A 24,009-nucleotide genomic window follows, 5' to 3' on the forward strand; every position below is an offset into this window, starting at 1 on the left:
TTGAACTTGATGGACTAATATATACCATTGTGTCATAGTTTTATAGGTGGTCTCTTGGATTGCTGTGTATGTTGTTAAGCTATGGGTATTTTCACAGCCTGATTTCCAAGCTACCAAATATACTTCTTCCCCTAGATCCTCTGCCTAGCTAACCATATATGGAGTATATGTTTCCATTTCACAGTTTATATAATTTAAATAGCGCCTCAAGATACATTTCTGCCTTTCCACCTATGATGAAAAAAATATTCTCAAATACCGAAGGGAGGATAACTCTCTGCCACTTAGGTATTTAGAGATAAAATGTCTATTTGGAGTATAGTGTAACCATTCTTTGTCAGGGATTGTTATGGAGCTATTATGCAAATACTGTGTTTGTTTATGGTAATATTGCATTGCCTTGTACTTCCTGTTTTCCTGTTCAGACCTCTGACCTTGATATAGTTATACAGTTCAACATGATTCCTCAAACTAACAGCTTACAGTGTCTAGATTTCTTTACATGAAACAGGGTTCTTAATCTTTCTATTGTTGAAAGGAAATCATCCCCCCATCATATTGTCAAACACATTTATTTTATTCTCTATCTGCCATTTAAAATGCATGGGACTTAACCCTGGAGCAAAATCATTATTGTTAATAGTTACTTCTATCTAACTTTCTAACACTGTAGGTATAGTGGCATATATATTAATTAAATATTTTTTAGGCAGGTGATATGTGAATGTAATTTAGTGTCCTCAGAATTCCGGCAATAGAACATACATGTAAGTAAGCACCATCTGCCTTGCCATAGAACCTCCATTATTATTATTTACTATTCCATGAGCATAATTGTCTAATTCCACATTTCATTCTTGGTTATCATATTTTAGTACATTTCTATTTTTTATGTGGCTAAATCATCTTTGCTTTCTTTAAAGCTTAATGTTATAAACAACGTAAGCTGCTCAGAAGATATAAAACCTCCACCAGGATTGAGTGGCCTGGCAAGTCCTTGCATTAACAGTTATTCCTGCAACAGCCCTGGAGCTTTAACCAAACACATATGTGCCATCTGTGGGGACAGGTCTTCAGGTAATCTAGGAAATGACATATCTCATGTTTTTTCTCTTATATACAGACCAGTTGGAGCGACATGATCGCCAATAACAACTTTCTACAAATTAATAGCACTTACATTAACAATGCGTTTAAATAACTGAACTGTTATATATATAGATATAGATATATAGATATAGATATAGATATATATATCTATATCTATATCTATATATCTATATCTATATATATTTATATATATATATACTGTATATATATATATATACTGTATATATATAGGAGTTATAGGGTTTACATTTGTGTTTAGTTGATTCTTCAATAGAATAAAATATTGTATAAATATATCTTAAAAACTGCTTAACAGCTTTAAAAAAATCTCAAACAATCGGGCAATTTTACATGCCAGAAGCTGTCTATAACTCGTACAAGGAGGTGGGGGGATGACCTGTTCTTGCATGAACTGGATAAGGTGAGAATTGTTTATTAGGGACATAGAGGGTGCAGCATACAGAGCCGGTGCATGTTTTTGCCCAAATCCCTCCACTGTACCCTAATGTACTACCTTTTCTTGGACCTCAGAATCTGTGTTGGGTGTGAGTTTATGAGATTAAAATCAAAGTAATCAGTATGGAAACATTAGCAAATATGTTTCTAAATTATCTAAATTAAATAGATTAGTCTACATTGCTTACTCACTGACTTACTCAAAAGGTCATATAAAATATCATGGTAAACACCCTTTCAGTAGATATGCCTATAACCCCTGAAAACAATAGTGTCCCTCTTTGGCCATTTAAAATGTTGACAGATATGTTTTTGGTGTACCATGCAGGCCCAGGAAATGGGGATGTACACAATGTTACTATAAACAAACCACACAGTCTGAATAATAACATTACAAATGTGTTTGTATTGGATAATCATATACAACATGGAATCCATGGTAAAAATAATTTTGCATTTATGTACTGTATCGATCGTTAGTATTTACCGTACTTTGTAATTTCAGGCAGTACATACTGCAGCTATCAATATTTTTCTATTTCTTTTGGGGGGTTCAGAGTAGTTTGAAAAAACTCAGATAGCCTTTTATTATATGTACATAGTTTTATTATATGTACATGATAAATAGTTATGGATATTTTGTTAAAGGTGACCAGTTCTAGACTAATTTTAATAAATTAATTTAAATAATTTTAAAAGTGTGTTTTTTTAACAAGTTATATGTTGGTTATATGCTCAAACAGAATGCAAATATTGTATTTTCAGGCAAACATTATGGAGTGTACAGCTGTGAAGGTTGCAAAGGATTCTTTAAGCGAACTATAAGAAAGGACTTGGTCTACACTTGTCGAGACAATAAAGATTGCTTAATAGACAAGCGCCAGCGTAACCGATGTCAGTATTGTCGATATCAGAAGTGCCTGGCCATGGGCATGAAGAGGGAAGGTATGTCATGCAAGTGATGCCTGCACTTATGAATACAATTAACAGCAACATCTGAAAAGACAGCCTATAGACCAAATTTGACTAAGACGACTTAAAAATACCATCGTGTTTTTATTTGTAACCCCCATTGAATCTTAAACATATTAATTGCTGTGAATGTGCATTTTGCTTATTTTGTTTGCATGTTGGAGGTCCAAATGTCAGTGTTTTTTTGTAAATCACAGTTCTTGTTTACAATGGGAGAGCAATGGTCTAATCTGCAAGGAATTAGTTTGTTTCCTTTGGAGCCAGACTGCATGAGTACTGTGAGTTCCATTGGCTGATATTCCCAGGCAAGTCCTTGAACTGGAGGACAAGTTTAAAGAGGAAACCACAATACCATGATATGTGAAATCCTAATAAAGAGCAGTCTAAAGAGGTTAGGGGAAAGGTAGAGGGTAGGGAAGTTCAAACCTTTTGTCAGAACATATTTAGAAATCTTTCCAAAATAATTCCAAAAATGTTAAGCTTGTCATGGCCAGTACATTGAAAAAAAGTAATTATTTCCTGCCACCATGATATAAATTCTTCACATTTAATTTTGAAACAAATTAGTGCTTCTGGAAATTAATCCATAATCCACCTGGCTAAACTTGCTGTGGAATCAATATTTTGAGAACATTGTCCAAATATATATTGCACCTGCTGACCAATATACCTTGTTTAGCCTTTTAGTTTTCACAAATTGCAAACATACCTCATATCTGCTTGTTTATGATCCTCACATTATTTTCAGACATACTTAACTTTGCTCTCTACATATACCAGTCACTTGAGTACCTCTGTTGTTCTGGCCCCATCCTCTCTTTATTGGATAGAATTCTTATCTGAACCAAAATGCTGTGCACAAAGCACTGATTAATTGCACAGTATTATTGGCTAGATTCAGCATCTTACGTTTAGCTATTGTTCTATTGTACCAAATGGTCAATTTGGTATTCTACATCACTAGATTTATGCATATTTATTCTTTATTAGTGAATCTGTTTGGCACACTAAATTGTCCCTTTAAGTCCAGCCCTGGCTGATGTAAACAAAGAAGCAATTGAATGCAAACCACAAGCTCAGAGGCACTCGATTGCTGTCGCTGAAGAAGCAACCAATCACTAGTATGCTAGCAAATCTTCAGTGTTTGGATATCATACATGATTGGCTGCTGCTACTCCCATGGATTTTTCTGAGCACGTTAAAGAAGCATACCATTGCATGTTCCTTGCTTTCTGTTGAGGCAGCTAGGGGAAGAGTTAATGGGACTGAAAAATCCCAATAGCTATAGAATACCTGCACTGACTAACATGCGGTAAAATGCATGTCCATGCAAAGAGGACTCTGATATTCATTTAAAATTAAATTAGCAGTGCCCCTTCAAAGTCTGTATTTTTACTGACATATATATTTCCTACTTACAGCAGTTCAAGAAGAAAGACAAAGAAGTAGAGAAAAAAGCGACACAGAGGCAGAATCCACATGCAGTACAAGTGAGGAAATGCCAGTGGAAAGAATTCTAGAGGCTGAACTTGCTGTGGAACCAAAGATTGAAGCGTTTGGAGATCCTAGTTTACCTAATTCAGTAAGAAAAGAAAAAAACAATTACGAAAGGTGTAATCATCTCAAAGCAAAGGTGGATCTTATAGCCTGTTCTGTCTTTAAAAGGGATTATGAATAGTATGAAGAAATCTGAACATGATTAAACTGTTTTTCTGCTTTGAAAGATGTTCTGTTAATGTTGCTGTCTCTGTTTTAAAATGGTCATCATATTTACAGTACCAAGTGGCATCAATAATCTAAATTAATATGTATCTCTTGTGCACTTTGTTCTCAGACTAATGATCCAGTTACCAATATATGCCATGCAGCTGATAAGCAGCTTTTTACATTAGTTGAATGGGCAAAAAGAATTCCACACTTTTCTGATTTGCCTTTAGAAGATCAAGTAATCCTCCTAAGAGCAGGTAAATATCATTTTTATCATACACTATTCAAAAGTTTGAAGAGTTTCATTATCACTAAACTTGTGCATTCATATTGGGGAGAACATGAAAACAAACCGAATAACGAACAAACAAATATGGCGGCGGATAAATGTACACAAAGAGGAAGAGGCACAATACGAACAATCTTCTAGGTTAGGCTATTAGTTAAGACAAAATCCCTAAATGTCTCTCTAATCTCCCTGGTACCTTTCCCCTTACAAGAAAAATAGATCCCTAGCACTCTAACCCAAAAAAAACGAATAGCGTGAGGAAAATAAATCCCTAACACTCTGACCCGATGCTTGTTTCACCGAGATGCACCTCGGCTTCATCAAGGCAGGGAATAATTAATCAGAAAACTGGGCTTTAGCACCAGGATTTAAAGGTTTGTAAGAGCGACTCTATTGGTCGTTGGCAGGGGGCTCATCTAGGCATCAACCAATGAAGAATCTGAGCATCTGCCCTTTCCCATTGTTTCTTTAGTGTGAAATAAATACAGCTATGTCAATGCTGCTGCTGTTACAGTGTTATACATTAGTTTAATTAATAGGTTCCTTTTATGAATTCGGAAAAGAGTTGGATCATTTTTATAAATCGCCAGAAGTGTACCTATGAATCAAATAAATGTATAACACTGTAACAGTAAGCAGCAGCATTGACATAACCACATTCACACTAAAGAATGAATGGGAAAGGGAAGCTGCTCTTTATTGGTTGGTGCCAGACAAGCCCCTGCCGGCGACCAATAGAGTTGCTCTTATAGGCCTTTAAATCCTGGCGCCAAAGTTAGATTTTCCCGCCTTAATGAAGCCGAGGTGCATATCGGTGAACGAGTCTCAGTTCAGAGTGTTAGAGATTTATTTTTCTCACGCTATTAGCTTTTTCTTCCTTGTAGATTCTTGTATTAACACATGCTATACTACATAAGACTAGATAGACTAGAAAACCGCCAGAAAACGCAGAGAAAAATGAATATGAAGAACCTATAGGAATATTTCCCCGAAATGAACACAGGAACGGGTGAATATTTGTAGAATACAAAGATTTTTTCCCCCAGTGAACATGAAGATAAACACTAAGACTTTGCCGGCACTCAAGTCTAATTATCACAATATAAATTTAAGTTACAATTTCAGTGTTGCCAAAATATTACTAGCAATTAAACACATGGTTTTGAGATCTACATTACTAAGGAGAAAATTTGGTAGACCTTAGGTCTGCCCCCTCTGCTGCATTATTACATGTAAACAACAAGGGGGGATCCACAGTTATCCTGTGGTAATCATCAATAATGATAATCAAGCTAGGCTGAGATCACCATGTAAAATTTTGTGGTACAAAATGACTAAAGTAAATCCATTTGGCATTTAAACTCTGCAGGCTAGTTTTATATGCATACTCCAATACAAAGCTTTAGTGTAAGCTGTTGTGTGTAGCTGAATGCTTAAACATAAACAGTCCCTTTAATTGCATAAACACAGCAACACAAAAACGTACGTATGACAACAACCTATTAGTGTCTGTTTTTATATCAAATGACAAGTGCTCCCAGAAAAACGTATGAATAAGACAAAATAACATGCAATTATTTCAGTGAAAAGACATTAAACAGTACTAGAAGTGATCCTCACAATTCTGCATTTAGTTACATTCAGCCGTGTAAGTGCAACATCACTTTTACTTTTTTTTGTTACTAAGACACATTCTCTTACCCAGTACTCTCTTATTATTATAGGCTGGAATGAGCTGCTGATAGCTTCTTTTTCTCATCGTTCAGTGTCTGTTCAGGATGGTATCCTTCTCGCTACTGGTCTGCACGTTCATAGGAGCAGTGCACACAATGCAGGTGTAGGCTCAATATTTGACAGGTAAGGCTTATCCATGTAGTGTGCTAATATGTACACATAAAGAGTAGTGTATACACTACTCCACTAATTTGAGGGTGGTGGTGTCGACATCCTTCTCTCACCTCATTGCACCTTCCAGCATATAGCAAGCCCTCCGTCCCTCTTATTTTGTTCCTTTGAGGTTCAGAGAATCCACCTCTTCTCTCTACTCTCTCTTTAAGTTGCAATAATATATATTGCAGATCTTCTAATACCATGTAACAATACACTTGCCTCATCTCTCAACAGCATAGCCCCTGTCACCGTATAATACCCTCGACAACTCTTCTTTGCAACCCCCTCCTACACCACCCACCATCACTCCCCTTGCTCAAGCATGCCCTAATCACACCCATTTAAAAAAAATCTTCCTTAGATCCCATCTTTCTGACTAACTACCCTATCTCTCTGCTTCCTTATCTATAAGTTGCTTGGACAGATTGTGTACAATGGCCTTACTAACTTCCTCTTTTCTAACTCCCTCCTTGAGCCTCCACAGCCTGGTTTCAAACCTCTTTACTTTACTGAAACAGCTCCAATGACAGTCTCCAATGACTTGCTCTCTGCCAAAGCAAAAGGTCACTTCCCCCTTCTCCTGGATCTCTCTGCTGCCTTTGATACTGTTGATCAGCACCTTCTTCTTGGCTTGCTTCCTTCTACCGGATTTTGAGATACAGCTCTCTCCTGGATCTCCTCATATCTTTCTAATGGTTCCTTCCACTTTGTGTTAGTGTTCCCGCAAGGACCAGTCTTTGGCCTTTTACTGTTCTCTCATTATACCTCATCTCTTGGCAGACTAATCAACTCATTTGGTCTCAGTATCATCTAAATGCATATGATACTAAAATCTAACTGTTTTCTCGTGATCTCTCCATCTTTCATGTCCCATATTGTCATGCCCACAACGGAGCGCCTCACCCGAGTACCCGCGTCTAGCAGGTACTCGGCACTTACCCGAACCATCCACTGCCGGCATCCCCGAACACCCGTGTGTAGTGGGTGCACGCAACGATACCTCCTCCTGTGCTGGCCTTCTTCTGTCTCCAGGAGGTGGGCAAGAGGCACACGCACTGACCACACCCCCTTCTTATCCTCTGCCTCCATGGCGACAGAGGGACGCCTCCTACATGATGTCATGGGGCAGGGCCATGGAGCGTGGCAAGGTTAAAACCAAGCATCCATTCAGTGCTTGGTTGTTCTGTAGGCAACCTGCAACCTGCTGTAACCAGCTGCAACCTGCTGTAACCAGCTGCAACCTGCTGTAACCAGCTGCAACCTGCTGTAACCAGCTGCACCCTGCAACCTTAACTCCATAACTCATTGACTTCCTGATATACATATGGACTATGCTATTAACTATTTCACAGCAACATACATAGCGTTGGTACATACTACATCACTGTTGCTTTATTCTGTTCCTCATTTGGTTTTATAAATCTGTTTCCACACGAGTCCTGTGTTCCTTTGCTGAGTCCAACGTTACACATATTAACAACTGCTTGTCTGCTATTTCTTCTTGGATGTCACACTGCTACCTGAAACTTAATCTTTCTTAAACTGAATTTATTATCTTCCCTCCTTCCATCTCCACCCCAGTACCTGAATTTTCTATCACCATTAACAACACGACTATCTCTCCCACTAACCAGGCTCGATGCCTTGGGGTCATCCTTGATTCAAACCTCTCCTTCATCCCTCACATTCACTCCCTTGCCTGATCCTGCCACTTGCACCCAAAAAACATCTTTTGCATCCGCCCATTCCTTACCCAAGAATCATAAGGTTCATTCCCTTATTATTTCCCATCTTGACCATTGCAACACTCTTCTGGTTGGCATTCCACTGTCCATACTCTCTCCTCTGAAGGCTATCCTAAATGCTGCTGCTAGGCTTATTTTCCTTGCACACTGCTGTTCTTCTACTTCCCCACTCTGTGAAATTCTCCACTGGCTCCCAATTACCTTATTAAATTTAAAAACCTTGTACTAACATATAAGGCCCTCCATAACACTTCTCCTCCATAGATTTCTGCCCTCATACTTGATCTTTACATTCTTCCTATGGACTAAGGTTTTCCTTCTCACTTATCAAATTTCCCTTTTGCCGTCTAAAAGACTTCACTTGTGCTGCCCCATACCTCTGGAACCTACTTCTACCGAAACTTCAGCTTTCACCCTCCTTCCGAACATTCAAGAAACATCTCAAAACTCAGTCAGTAAGGCATATCATCTTAGTTGCAAAAACTTCCCTGTCACTGATACAACCCCCACAGTACCTCTCACCTTTCTCTATTCCTTGTGTTTGTCTTCACCCCATTTTAAATTTGCAATATATCTCAATTAAATAACAAATAGCAAGAATCTATACTTATAAAGTATTTTAGATAAGGGATGTCATTTTTGTTATATTCAAATTATCTAGACACAAGGTACCTTTGAGTTAATTTGGCAAAGTTAAACACACACTCCAGCAATTTTATACCCTTTAATACAAATATATCTCTATACCTTTGCTTTGTTTCACTGGCTTCAGCTATTTACCTTACAGGAGATGCATTTCATTGAACGTGCAGCAGTCCTAATTACTCCATGGCAGTTTGAGCTTCATTGCTTCCTATTATTCCATTGTATTACGCTCATCATAATGAGTTTTGAAAAATTGTATTGAAAAAAAAATGCCATTTTAGGTATCTGAAATATGTTTTATATTTGTAAAAGTTAGTTGCATTAGAATAGACACATATACCCCCACTCAAGACAGGGAGAGTGCAGATCTCTGTGTGGTAGTGAGCTTGTATGCTACTTGAAGCTTTTAAAAAAACTTGTTGGAAACATCATATACTTACATATAAATACATTTTACTACAACTTAATCATTAGTGGGATAGCACACTATAGGTTTAAAACAATAATGATTTTCAAAGTCAACATGTTTCATTTATGTGCTGAAGAATTAACTTAATTGCTTAATATACCCATTTTCTGTTTAAGGGTGCTGACAGAACTAGTATCTAAAATGAAGGACATGGAAATGGATAAATCAGAGCTGGGTTGTCTGCGAGCTATTGTTTTATTTAATCCAGGTAAATGAAGACATTTCATCTCACATTGTGCCAACAGTCTTAGTGTTGTATGTATAATTTAACAAGTGAAAACACATGCCCCACATTAGTTAAGGACAAAGCAGAAATGGGTCTGTACACATTACAACCACATACATATTTTGGCCCTATTTATAGTCTGATTACACTGAACTTGGAATAAGTATATTTCAGTGTTTTGGTCTCAGTCCCCAGGACAGAGGGATCAAGAGGTCTCTGTTGGGGAGCAGCTTTCCTCTATGTCAAAGAGCAAATTGTCAAAGAATGTCAAAGAGCAAATTGAAGAAATGTAGGAAAATGGAACGTGAGGTGAGAGGATGAGGAAAAGATAATATGGATTAATATAATTTAAAAGCTTCAGAATATAATATCAGGAAAGAGTAAAAATTACTGGGAGTCCTAGGGAAAGTAGGAAATTAAAGAGAGAGGAGATAAATTGTGAAGTTAACGATTGAATGAGGCATAGAGAAAAAGGAATAAAAAATACACTCACTGGCCACTTTATAAGGTACACCTTAGTAGTGCCGGGGTGGACCCTATTTGCCTTCAGAATTACCTTTATTCTTCATGTCATACTTTCTACAAAGTGCTAGAAATATTCCTCAGAGATTTTGGTCCACATGGACATGATGGCATCATACAAATCTCCCATTCCACCACATCCCAAATGTGCTCTATTGGATTGAGATTTGGTGACTGTGGAGGCCATTGGCTCATTGAACTCATTGTCATGTTTAAGAATCCAGTTTGAGATGATGTGAGCTTTGTAACATAGTAACATGGTAACATAGTTCATAAGGTTGAAAAAAGACCAAAGTCCATCAAGTTCAACCTATATACCTATTGTGTCCCTACTGTGTTGTGACATGGTGCATTATCCTGCTGGAAGTAACCATCATACGATGGGTACACTGTGGTCATAAAGGGATGGTCATGGTCAACAACAATACTTAATTGGTACTAAAGGGCCCAAAGTGTGCCAAGAAAATGCCTCCACACCATTATACCACCACCAGCCTGGACCGTTGATACAAGGCAGGATGAATCCATGCTTTTATGTTGTTTACGCCAACGTCTGACCCTGCCATCTGAATGTTACAGCTGGGAGGAGATGCAGGCGGCATCACTCCCCAGCGGCTGAGTGCATTCCAGGGAGAAGGGGCAGTCGACTCATCAGACCAGGCAACATTCTTCCAGTATTCCATTGTCCAATTTTGGTGACCCTGTGAGACTTGTAGCCTCAGTTTCCTATTCTTAGCTGACAGGAGTGGTCTGCTGCTGTAGCCCATCTACATCTACAGATGGTATTCTGCATACCTTGGTTGTAACGAGTTGTTATTTAAATTACTGTCGCCTTTCTGTAATCTCAAACCAGTCTGCCCATTCTCCTCTAACCTTTGACATCAACAAGGTATTTTTGTCCACACAACTCCCGCTCACTCCTTTTTTCGGAACATTCTCTGGAAACCCTAGAGATGGCTGTGCGTAAAAATCCCAGTAGATCAGCCGTTTCTAAAATACTCAGACTAGCCGTCTGGCACCAACAACCATGCCACGTTCAAAGTCACTTAAATCCCCTTTCTTCCCCGTTCTGATGCTCGGTTTGAACTTCAGCAAGTTTTCTTGACCACTTCTACATGCTAAATGCATTGATTTACTGCCATGTGATTGGCTGATTAGCTATTTGTGTTAACAAGCAATTTTTCAGGTGTACCTAATAAAGTGGCCCGTGAGTATATGTATCTGTATATGCAGCCATGTTAAATTATAAACTTTACTTTGTAAGAAGTCTTGTGTGTCTGAAACAATGTAATGCGCTGGGTTTTATTTACAAAACTGTGAGTTGTGAGTTGAACATCTGTGAGCTGTAACATTTTATCTCACTGATTTTACTATCAATTATTCATGACCAATTTGCACCTACTTGCAGGAAAAAATCTCAGTGGTTGGCTCTTAAAAATGCATAGTCAAATCACCAAGATTAAATGTTTCAGCTCACCTCAGGTTGCCTACTACTCAGTTTTAGTGACTGAAACCCAAGTAATTTCATGTTTCCTTCATGTTACTTAACACTGACTACCATCAGTTATTCAATATGATCTTTGTTGCCAATATTACTCAGCATTATGGCTTTACAATAATTCCTGAATTAAATTAAACCATTTTCCCTTTTAGATGCAAAAGGACTATCTAATGCTGCAGAGGTAGAGGCATTACGTGAAAAGGTATATGCCACTCTGGAATCATATACCAAACAAAGGTATCCAGACCAACCGGGGAGGTGAGACATTATAATGTACTTCCTTGGAGCAGTATTAGTCTTTAGAGACATCTTTATTTTGATTTTTGATCTTTAGTCATATTGGGCCATTAGAACTATAATTGAATCTACAATAACTTGCTACCAAAGTGGAGACATTTTAGAACAAGAGGCCTTAATCCAAAACTACAGGATCGGCGGCCCAGAGGTAATGTAAGGTTTACTTTGCGGAGAGGGCAGTCGGTAAGTTAAGCAGCATCCCAGGGGAAGTGGTAGAAGATAAAACAGTGAATGCATTTAAGCATGCATGAAATAAGCATAAAGCTATACTGAATCTAAGAAAATACCAAAGACTGATTAAGGTCTGAATCTTTACTTCAGCAAAATTGGCAGACTAGATGCACCAAATGGTATATATATATATATATATATATATATATATATATACATTTGTCCAGCTCTAACTAAAGCCAAATAGTGTGTACACCATTTGGTCTTTATTAAGACATTGTTTTATTGTTTACTTTTTCCTCACCATCTACCATCTAGGCTACATGATAAACTAGTTTCATAAAGCATAGAGTCTCAGTTCACCCATTTGGTAATTATTATTGATTTTGAAGGAGTTATTACAATGTTACAATGTTTAAATAAATAATATTACTAGACTAAGGTACAGACTGAAGAGACAGAGGGTATGATGGGTATGATCACTAGCAGGAGTGAAGTTAGGAAAGGTGAGGCAGTGGTGGGGGGGGGAGAACTTGACAGTTGATAGGTGGGGCTGAGGTGGGGCTGCCCAGTCCCTTCTTATATCTAAGTAACCTTGTGCCCATTGGGGGGCACAGGGTGACCAATAAACCCCATCTGGTCTGCCAGAACCAGACTCCCATGGACTAGCCGGCTATGGGGGCTCTACAAGCCAGGAAGAGCTCGATGCGCCTGACCAGTACCTAGCCGCAAATTCATATAACTGCAGCTAGGAACCATGGCAATGCCCACTGACAATTGAAACAGTGTCGCTACAGATGCCCTTTGCCCCACCACATCGCTCTTTTGAGGGTATTTTAAGCACGTGGTGAGCAACACTCGATGGTGTTTACAGAGAGGAAGCTCATTCGGGAATCCTGGTTTTATTACCAATCTTTAGGACTGGGGTTTACCCAGCCGCGGCTATGGAACTCTGGCCCAGCTACTGCGCGGACTGTTCCTGGGGAGGTTTTTGACGCTGTCGCTCAAGGTCTCGACATCAGATCACATTGCTTTTTGGATCATAACATCTTTGGACCCTGAGCTTTCCATTGGTACCCCGGGATTGACGGTGCTCCCTATTGATCAACCCAAAATACTGACTATTTGCTATGAATGGCCTCGGATAAGTCCCAGAGCTGAGACCTGATCTGGACTATCTGGTCATGAAAGAGCAGCAGCTGGAAAGGACATACTGACAGCTGCTAGACCACGTTTGGCGGACTGCCCCAGAGCCAGAGGATATTACGGCACCAGCAGAAGCGCTGGCATCAGGGCAGAGTACTGCTGGTCTCTGCCTACTTCTCTCTGTAGCCGCCGAGACTGTGGTAGTGGATGGAACTGTGGTCTCCACTGGCACAGTGCCAGCTGAAACACTTGTATCGGAGGTTACAGAGTGTGGGCATTCAATTTAACATCTAAGGATGTTAACACCGGTGGAGTGGATGGGACTGCGGTCTCCACACCTGGGTCCCTGGAATGTTGGCCCAAATAACCACTCCCCAGCACAAGTCCTGACATCAAGGCAGATTGCTGCTGGTCTCTGACCACCCCTTCCCCTTGTTCCCAAATTTGAAAGTGACACTCCCGCAGTGCCCGCTCAGACCACCCCAGCCGAAGAATTGGCAACAGGAGAGAGGCAGGACGGCCCCTCTCTACCAACACTGGGGGTCCCCGCAACCCCTGTAGGAGAGCTTTCTCCAGGGCAGAGCACAGCTCACCAGAGGTCCCCCACCCCCCACCAGAGGATTGTACTAAACAAACACTGGGGGACATATATCCCATACAGGTAGATGAGACTGTGGTTGCCACCGGAGTGCCAGAGAGGGGATGCAGGCAGCATCACTCCCCAGCAGTTGAGAGGCAGAGGATGGTCTGGTGAGCACTACCCTTTTAGGGGCACTTGGGGTAGGGGACCAATTGCGACTGGATGGACTAACTAACTTCGGAGTCAACCCGTCTGTATTAGTCTCCTTGTGAAGGGGGAGATGTCATGTTTACCCTTTAAGGCCGAGGACTCATTGGGGTATGTTTGTTTTTTTTATACATTTTTCTTTACATTATTTGTATTTGGAGGGCACCAGTGAGGTCCTAATTAGCAGAGATAAGTTTTTACTGCCAGCATGCCAGCCAACTGATCCCATAATAGACAAGGCAGCAGCATGTTGGCACTTTATTTCCCCCACAAGCTGCATCTACCATGGCAGCAAGCACCCAAATGTGGGTACATTTCTGGCTTTCATTCTCTTTAGAACATGTAACATGAAATATGCAGCCTTCCACTTTAGCAGAGGTATTACATTTAGTGTTAAACACACATTACTTTCTCAGGTGCACAGGAGCTGATTGTCTGCCTCCCCTGCACTACAGAATGGAATGAAATATGTGTTTGGCTTGTGGCGGGGCGGACTGAGACCATCCAGGGCGTCATGAGTCCCCTGAAGAGATGCCCCTGCCTTAGCCACACCTGATCATGACCACATCTCTTGTTGGTTAAGCACCTCGCTTTTGGTTACACCCCCTCATATCCAGAGCCGGCTTTAAGTGTTCTGGCGCCCTGTGCGGACTACACCTCTGACGCCCCCCCGTCCGCCTTCCCGATCTGCCGCGGTGCGCGCTTCACAGCTGAGCGCCGGAATAATTCCGACGTTCAGCATGAAACGCCGGCACCGCAACGGAGTCACGGAGAGTGAGGGGCGCCGAGCGGTCGCTGAAAACTTCACGAGCGACCGCTTGGTGCCCCTGCCCGGGACTTAAATTGAAACATCGTGTTTTTTTGTATGTTTTGACAACTTTATTTAATATGGAGGATGTTAAATAAAGTAAAAAAACAAAACAAAACAAAAAAACGATGCTTTAATTTAAGTCCCGGGCAGGCGCCCCTGTTGCCATGGCGCCCTGTGCTGCCGCACACATCGCACACCACTAAGGCCAGCCCTGCTCATATCTATTTTTCAGTATTTGTAGTAATAACAATTAATTATAAATATAATTAAATAATATCGGCAGCAATTGAAAAATACAACTAATTCTAATCATAAATATATACATTCAGAAAATTAATCTGAAAAATTTAAAAGTAAATATATTTAATATGACATAACTGCCATCACTATATACTGTGCCAGTTATTTACGGTGGTATAGCATAACTGCCATCACTTTACACTGAGCCAGACATTGACGGTGGTACAGCATAACTGTAATCACTATATACTGTGTTAGACATTGACGGTAAATTCAGCATAACTACCATCACTATACACTTAGCCAATCTGACCTGAACTGACCCCACTCTGACCCCCGTGAACCCTCGGTCCGTGCTCGAGTGCCCAATGGGTCAGTCTGCCCCTGGCTCCTGGAGTCCACTTTGCCAACCATGTATCACATACTGTACATGGTTAGCATAGAAAAAGATTGATACTCTTCATATCGGATAAGCTTTATGTATATATATATATATATATATATATATATATATACACAAACCAAAGGGAGCGGCTGCACACTCAGAAATATTGTTAATATACACAGGCTTTTATTTGCCCGGGTGCTCCAAAAACAGCCAGATATATGTAACCAAAGAAAAATGGGCCGTCACGGGTTTTTGTAGTAATGTGCTGATTGAAATAAACTAGTGTTTAATGCACTTTACTACAAAGAAAGACCAGTGAGTGCCCATTTTTCTTTGGTTACACACACACACACATATATATATATATATATATATATATATATATATATATATATTTATATACACAAGCTTTCGAGAGTTATACTCTCTTCATCAGATCTGAATACTGATCAACATGACAGAGGTTATAACCAGTGGCGTCGCTACAGGGGGCCTAGATTATTCCTTGCCCCCCCTGTTGCCCCCCCCGCCGAATTTGTAACCCTTTGACTGCTAACGACGGCATGGTGCCGTCGCTAGCAGTCCCAGTAAGGTGCTAACGACGGCACCATGCCGTCACTAGCACTACCTTACCTTGATGGAGGTCTGTGGACCTCCATTACCACCTACCCCGGCGATCTGCCCCTCAAACTGAAGGGCATCACCGGAGCCACCCGATCTGCCCGGTGACGTCTCGCGCAATGACGCGATGACGTCACCGCGCAACTTTATTAAAAACTGACAATTGTCAGTTAAAGAGGTATGGGGGCATGCTGCTTAGATGCCTGTATCTCAGGCATCTAAGCAGCTACATACCCCCAACATATACCATTGGAAAGGTAATCGCCTCGCCTTTCCAACGGTATATAGCTTGTAAACAAATAATAAAAAATATTAAGTTAAAAAAATAAAAATGTAAAAAAAATGATTTGGGGGTCTCTAAAGGCAGATAAAAAAGATCAAAATTGCCTAGAGACCCCCAAATTAAATTATTTAAACAAAGTAGTTTAACTTAAAAAAAAAAAAAAAGTTTAAGTATTCTAGCTAAATGATCACTGTGGTAGCCAATGTTACCACAGCGATCATATAGCTATAAAAAGTCACATTCCCTTTTTAAAAATGGCGGATACTAATTTTTAATCCTATGAGCCCTTTGATCATGGGGTTAAATTTAGCCAACGGTAGAGGGAGGCAATTTTTGAAATCCTGATGAACTGCAAATATTATTAAAATCAGCCATTTAGCCTGTGCGGTACGTAAGTAACCATATTATCCCTGGAGCGCCTTGAATTTTTACTGCAAAACTTATTTTTGCTGTAAAAGTGATTTTTTTTCTCCCTTTACCATCATTTCTTTGGGATTGTAAGGGGAAAGAATGGTGTGTGCTTCTGTGAGTGAATGTATTTAAAGTATGGTGTGTGTGTGCTTCTGCGAGTGAATGGAGATATGAAAGGCGGTCAGTAATTAGGGTTGAAGCCTTGACGTGGCATTACTGCTCACGTAGGAAGTTAAATTATGGCACAAAAAGTACACATTTGCAAAAACGACATCCCTTGGCGCATCAAATGAGGGGCTGCATGTGTTTCTAGTACAAACCTGGAGTGCGCAAGACACAAATGAACATGTCGCTATGGATAGAAAAAACATATTTTCTAGCCAAAGCGACATATTCCATCATTATTTGTGCACTCAACTTTTGTCCTAGAAATACATGTAGCCCCTCATTTGAAGCTCCAAGGGGTGTAGTTTCTTAAAATGGATGAATTGTCTGAATGAGGGAGAGCATGAGTTAATATGTGGATGAATTGTCTGAATGAGGGAGAGCATGAGTTAATGTGTGGATGAATTGTCTGAATGAGGGAGAGCATGAGTTAATGTGATTGTGCGTATCATAGATGTATAATTGTGGAAGGGCAAAGATGGCACTAGCAGGATGTTTGAGCCTTGGGGACCAAGATGGCACAAGCTGGGTGTATATGGGACAAAGATGGCAAATCGTATGTGTGTTATCTGGGTGTGCAACCTGTGATCTATCCCTGTAATTTAGGGGGTTTTAAATATACCATTAATGCCGTGTTTTTATGTGAATTCCAATTGATCTATACCTGCAAAGCTGGGTTTGTGTGTTCTTCTGTAGATCCATATCTGCTATGCTATGTTTCCATACATTATTTATGTATACCTGCAAATACAGGGTTTGTGTGTCTTGTTCAGTTGATTAATACCTGCAATGCTGTTTCCATGTATTTATTTGATCTATACCTGCGATGCTACGTTTCATATATTATTATTGTATACCTGCAAATACAGGATTTGTATGTCTGATTCTGTTTATTTGATATATACCTTCAGTGCTGAGATCACAAGTGAATTTCAATTGATCTATACATGCAAAGCTGGGTTTGTGTGTTAATGTGTTGATCTATACCTGCTATCGGCAGCAGGGTCTAATATTTATATATATATCGGCAGCAGGGACTAATATTAATATATATATCGGCAACTGGGGCTAATATTAATATATTTGGGCAGCAGGGGCTAATATATATATATATCAGCAGCAGGATCTAATATTAGGCCCTTAAATCATTTAGTGCAAAAGTTAAGGTATTGTGTTGTTCAAAGGATTTCAAGGATTAGTCTTACTAAATTGTGGCTTCAGGCTTCCCATGTTGAATGATCAAGTATTGTATTGTCCAATAACAAAAGTATCATTCCATAGCACATTACTTTTGGCAATATATATATATATATATATATATATATATGTGTGTGTGTTTTTTCAGTGGTATGATTTAATGGTGGAAATTATTAATGCCCCCCCAGTTTGACTGTGGTATCTTGTGTGCCCCCCCTATATATTGTTTCTAGAGTCGCCACTGGTTATAACTTAAAACAAGTGATGGAGAGTGGGGTGTCATAAATAATTAGCCTGGAGGTGAAACATGCAGAGAGGGAGAGAGATAACCAAAGGACACATTGAGCATTAAGATGAATGTTCATATTGAGCATTAAGATGAATGTTCATATGAAGTTCTGGTAGTGTATCAGGAAACCAGAATCCATAGTTATCATTTTCATCTCAAATGTTTTCCTTTCCTGAGAGCCTTTAAAATTCCCTTTGAGTACTTTAATTTTCAGGTTTTAGATAGAGTGATTATTCTGTGTGAAATGATGTGCTACCGGGGTGTAAAATTTGTCTTCCTCGTGTTTTTTGATAGAGCTTCTCTGTAGGTTAATTCTGAGGTGCAGCTTAAGCCCCGTTTCCCCAATGTAGCATCCTTTGTGAAATGCTGAACATTGTATCATGTATACCACGTTTGCAGATGTTCATGAGTATGAATCCTTGATGATGTATGTTTTGTTAGTGTGACTGGCTGTTTTACTGTCACATATATATTGACAAAGTTTGCAGCGGGATTTGTTGCATTGTACAGTGCCATTCTGTGTATGCTCCTGTTCTGGTGCCAGTTTGCTGCGGACCAATCTTTTCCTCAGGTTTGTTGGTTTGCCAGTATCGGGGGCTGAGGGAATAATTTTGCGTATTTCCTCAAGAGTTGGGTTGTAGGTAACCACCAGAGAGATCCTGCTAGTGTTATCCTTTTTTGTACTCTTGAAGCCTTTCTCATGGTGTTCTTAGAGCAGATTTAATTGTAGCCCTTCCTCTGAAATAACTCTGCCAGCGCGCCTAGGTGTTTGTCTCGGTCCTCAGTGTCAGAGCAAATACAATGGTATCTGATGGCTTGGCTGTAGATGACACCTTATTAAGTGTGATTGGGATTAAAGCTTGAATTGTGAAAGTAGCTGTACCTGTGTCACGAACCAGGTAAACAGATCTGGTAGGAGCTCAGGTGCAGGGGATCCGTCTGTACCCCGCGATGCATAATGACTTGGGAGTTGTTATAGACAGGCGCAAGAAACAAACCACAGGCAGAATATGGTGATATGATCTGTATTGCAGATGATGGCATGTACAACAAATACAGGTGGTAAGTCTCTAGGCTGGAAGCCCTCTGGATGGGGCTCACAGGAGGAAGCCCTCTGGATGGGGCGCACGGCAGGTAGCCCTCTGGATGGGGCGCACGGCAGGTAGCCCTCTGGATGGGGCGCACGGCAGGTAGCCCTCTGGATGGGGCGCATGGGAGGTAGCCCTCTGGATAGGGGACAGGTAGCCCTCTGGATACCCCTCTGGATGGGACGCACAGCAGGTAGCGCTCTGGATGGGGCGCACGGCAGGTAGCCCTCTGGATGGGGCGCATGGCAGGTAACCCTCTGGATGGGGCACACGACAGGTAGCCCTCTGGATACGGGGGGCAGGTAGCCCTCTGGATGGCGGGGCAGGTAGCCCCCTGGATGGGGCGCACGGCAGGTAGCCCCCTGGATGGGGAGCACGGCAGGTGGCCCCCTGGATGGGGTGCACGACAGGTGACCCTCTGGATGGGGCGCACGACAGGTGACCCTCTGGATGGGGCGTACGACAGGTGGCCCTCTGGATGGGACGCACCACAGGTGGCCCTCTGGATGGGACGCACCACAGGTGGCCCTCTGGATGGGACGCACCACAGGTAAGCCCACTTGGCAGGGCTCAAGGCAGGAACAAGTCATGATCAGGTACTCAGGAAGCCAAATAGCAAGTCAGGAATCAGGTACACAGGCCAGCGCAAAATGGTCCACTAACTTCAAAGCAAAGGCCCTGACTGAAGGGCTGGCCACGTTTAAATAGGGAGGCTTGATCCAGGCAACAAGGTTCAGCTGAACATGATGATTAGGTCTGGGTGCTTCAGAGTGAGATGGGCGGCCACTAGTGTTTACTAAAGGAAAAGAGCAGCACAAAGTTGTGAGTATTCCAGACTGTGAAGGGTGGAACATGAACAACCTGTCTGTATCTGTATCTGTACCTGTTTTCTGAACACAGAAGAGTGGAGTGAGCCATCGGTGACAGTTATGGCACAGTCCAGGAAGCTCACACCATGTTTTGAGAAATAAATTTTCAATTTTATTGATGGGTGGAATGAATTGGAACATTTATGGAATTCTGAAAGGTTTTCTTCTCCTTCTGTCCATATTAAGAAAATGTCGTCGGTATAACGATAATATTTATGTGGTTTGTGGAGGTGAGTGGCTAGGAATCTCTGTTCCAGGTCAGCCATAAAAAGATTGGCATATTGCCGTGACATCTTGGAGCCCATGGCTGTCCCGGTCATTTGTAGGTAGTTAGTGTTGTTGAAATTGAAATAGTTGTGTGTAAGTATAAATTCTATAAGCTTGGCGATAGTTTCACTAGTCCTATTTGTCTGTGGCGATTTGGGAGGGAGGAATTTAATGCAGGCCTCAATATCTTTATGTGGGATGTTACTATATAAAGACTCCACATCCATGGTAGCAAGTATAGTATTGGCAGGTAGGTTTGTGACTTGGCTCAGTTTAATAAGAAAATATGTGGTGTAGTGTATAAAGATCTCAGTGTTGATAACTAGATAATTAGTGCACCTACACAAATCATATATTGTTTTTTTCAGTAGGACTTTCATTTGAAACCATATTAAGCTTTGAAAAAGCTTGAAAAGGTGGGGAAAAAATGAAAAAAACTAATTTTTTAACAGTTTTGTATACATACCAATAGTACACACATTGAACCAATGGGAAAAAATTATCCAAAATATATTCATTAACTTGTCCTGATTCGGAAACAACCAAATATGGCCAGGATTTTCATGTATTTTGACCAGTATAGGGCAAATATTGCAAGGCATGTATCACGCTTTTAAAATTTATTTATTTTTTCAAATTTGGCATGGTAGGCTAATAACTGCAACAGCTGTCACAGATGCTGATTATTTCCCAAAAATTATATGTTTATGAACAATAGATAAGTCAAGGTGTACAACTAGGGTAATTTTGACACTTTTCAAACAGGGATTTTATCACCAATTGCTGCCAAATTTTGAGGTATTTTTATATTTTTGTGGTTTTTTTTGCATATGTTCCAATGTTGCTTTAGATTTCATATTATATTTTGTATAGAATATGTTTACCAACATCCCCCGGTTCCATTAAGGCCTCACATGCATGGTTCATGCATTTTTTGAGGAAGCTATGAGGGCAAAACTGGAACATGCGCATTTTAGTTTTCAAATTTGGAATTTTCAGAAATTGGTTTACTGGGCCCATATCCCATTTGGGACAATTTGGAAGCCCCCCACTATATATTTCCCCATACAACTATATGTGTGAACAGTAGACAAGTCAAAGTGTTCAACTAGGGTAAGTTTGACAGTTTTCAGGCTTGTTAGTGACAAGTTTAGGCCACTGACATTGATCAGGGAGAACGATCAATAATCAGTGACTTAAAATGTCACAGACAAGCGATAAGGTAATTTTTTCCCACAATTACCCTAGATGACCCCTCTCTCTTTCTAAGGCAGGGTCATCCAGGGGCTGCCATAATGATCAGATCACTCCTATTGGCCAGGAGTGATCTGATCATCATCAGCCCACTTACTAAACTCACAGCATTTGACCTGGAAGCACCCTGGTCAGTGCTGGTTTTTTTTTTGATAATTTTTTTTGATAACTCTTTCAATGCTGATGCTCCATTGGAGCACAGGATTGACTGATATTTAGTCCCCACAAGCTTGTAGGGGCAAATATTAATCCCTGCAATGCCGCGATTGTGTCATACACATTGCGACATTGAAGGAGTTAACGCTGCACTGTCACTCTCATGGAACAATCAGGCAGCAGGGGAGGGGCTGTTCTCCACACTCATGTGGAGACCGACGAACCCTATCCCCTGTCCCTGAAGCTGCCTGTCTCTCAGCTGGGACGCAATTGCTGGTCTATAGCAGGGAGGAGTCTCTTTGATCACTCCTGTAGGCTTCCATGCCTACAGGAGTGATCAAAAGGCTTGTGGGGGCTCGTTTTTGCTGTTGCTGGTTTGCTTTCAGGCAGACCACCAGCAGCAGAGCCCCGTACAAAACGGGTATTAACTCCTAAAATACCGCAATCGCAGCATTGAAGGGGTTAACGCTGCATAGTCGCTCTCATGGAGGGATCAGGCAGCAGGGGGATGCCTGTGGCAACGTTTTCAGCCTACAGAATCACTGTGGGAGTCATCAAAGGCTTGGGGGTGGGCTCTGGGTGGCTGTGCTGTGCTGTCTGCTCAGACACCCGGGCAGACAGCAGCAGCAGCAGCACCCCCGTGATCACCATGATTGTGGCGATGTGGGGGCATTTCTTGGGAATGACGTACCTGGTACGTCCCGGTCTGACGGTGACATGTGACCAGGAAGTACCAGGTACGTCCCGGTACAGAAGGGGTTAAGAATGTTTTCTATAAGGCCAGACATTGGTTCAGTAAGAGTTCCCATACCTGTAATAATGGGTCGTCCTGGGTTGCCTGGCTTGTGGATTTTGGGCAGCATGTAGAAGGTCCCTATTTGAGGATTGGAAGGCACAAGACTTTCTAATTCTTGTTGCATGTATTTTGAGAAGGATCTGATTAGTTTAACCCCTTAAGGACCAGGCTGTGTTTTACCTTTTGTACCCTTGGGACCGAGGCTGTTTTAACACTTTTGCGGCGCTCGTGTTTAGATGTAATTTTCTCCTCACTCATGTAGGGTACCCACACAAGTTATATATTGGTTTTTTTTGCAGGACAAGACGGGCTTTCTTCAGATACCATAGTTTTGATCATATTATCTAATTTCCCATAAAAAAAAAAATATGAGTAAAAATTAAAAAATAATTTACTCATCCAAAAGAGCTAATGAAAGAAACTGCTAACTAGATTCTACTATTTGTCTTGAGTTTAGAAATACCCAATGTTTTTATGTTTTTTTGCTTTTTGTCTGCAAGTTATTGGGCAATAAGTACAAGTAGCGTTTTGCTATTTTAAAACCTTTTTTTCCCAAAGCTGGTCATTCTGCCCCATGTGCTATTTCGGGTATCTTTGAAGCCGGCCAATGCAAGTTACCCCATCAAACCATATATTTTTGAAAACTAGACACCCCAAGGTATTTAAAATGGTAGTATTTAACCCTTTCCGTGCAAGAGATCCTACCACTAGCCTTTACCACAATTTGTGGTAGTATTTTTTTTATAGTTCAGGTATAAATTTATAGCTCCAGGTATACATCACTATCAAACAACACCCCAATGCGCGTTCAGCAACATCTCCCGAGTACAGTCATACCCCACATGCATGGCTTTCTCTGGTGTTTGGGGTTAAAATGCCACATTGGGAAGTGTGCTTTTTTCCCCTATTTTGGTCAGTCTGTGCCTATGCCCTATCTTTGAGCCCGGGCACTCCAATTTACCCCATAAAACCATGAATTTTTTAGACACCCCTTGGGTATTTGAAATGCTTTTACTTTAACTCTTTTCCATGCCAAGATTTTGGGAAGATATAGCACTAATTTTAGCACTTGCTCATACTAATAAACTTTATTTTTTTATTTTATCTACTTTATTCTTTTTGGACTTTTTCATTTTTTTTTAAATATTTTACTAATCATATAGTGATTAGAAAGCTGGGCTCCATTGACTTGAATGGTTGAATGCATTACCTATATTCAACCTCCAAGTGGAGCCAGAGTT

General features: G+C 40.7%; 1 protein-coding gene across 1 annotated transcript in view; it reads left to right on the forward strand.

Annotated features, from left to right (window-relative positions):
• RXRG (retinoid X receptor gamma) overlaps positions 1-24,009 on the forward strand; it is a gene marked incomplete at its 5' end in the record, with an annotated part of 101,890 nt that overhangs the window by 72,175 nt on the left and 5,706 nt on the right. Inside the window, 7 exons of the mRNA XM_053469692.1 lie at positions 924-1,077; positions 2,332-2,511; positions 3,960-4,120; positions 4,373-4,502; positions 6,259-6,391; positions 9,400-9,491; positions 11,685-11,790. Coding sequence (XP_053325667.1) covers positions 924-1,077; positions 2,332-2,511; positions 3,960-4,120; positions 4,373-4,502; positions 6,259-6,391; positions 9,400-9,491; positions 11,685-11,790 — 956 coding nt within the window. The remainder of the gene's footprint in view (positions 1-923; positions 1,078-2,331; positions 2,512-3,959; positions 4,121-4,372; positions 4,503-6,258; positions 6,392-9,399; positions 9,492-11,684; positions 11,791-24,009) is intronic.

The sequence above is a fragment of the Spea bombifrons genome, chromosome 6 (assembly GCF_027358695.1).
Source record: "Spea bombifrons isolate aSpeBom1 chromosome 6, aSpeBom1.2.pri, whole genome shotgun sequence".
In the NCBI taxonomy this organism is placed as follows: domain Eukaryota; kingdom Metazoa; phylum Chordata; class Amphibia; order Anura; family Pelobatidae; genus Spea; species Spea bombifrons.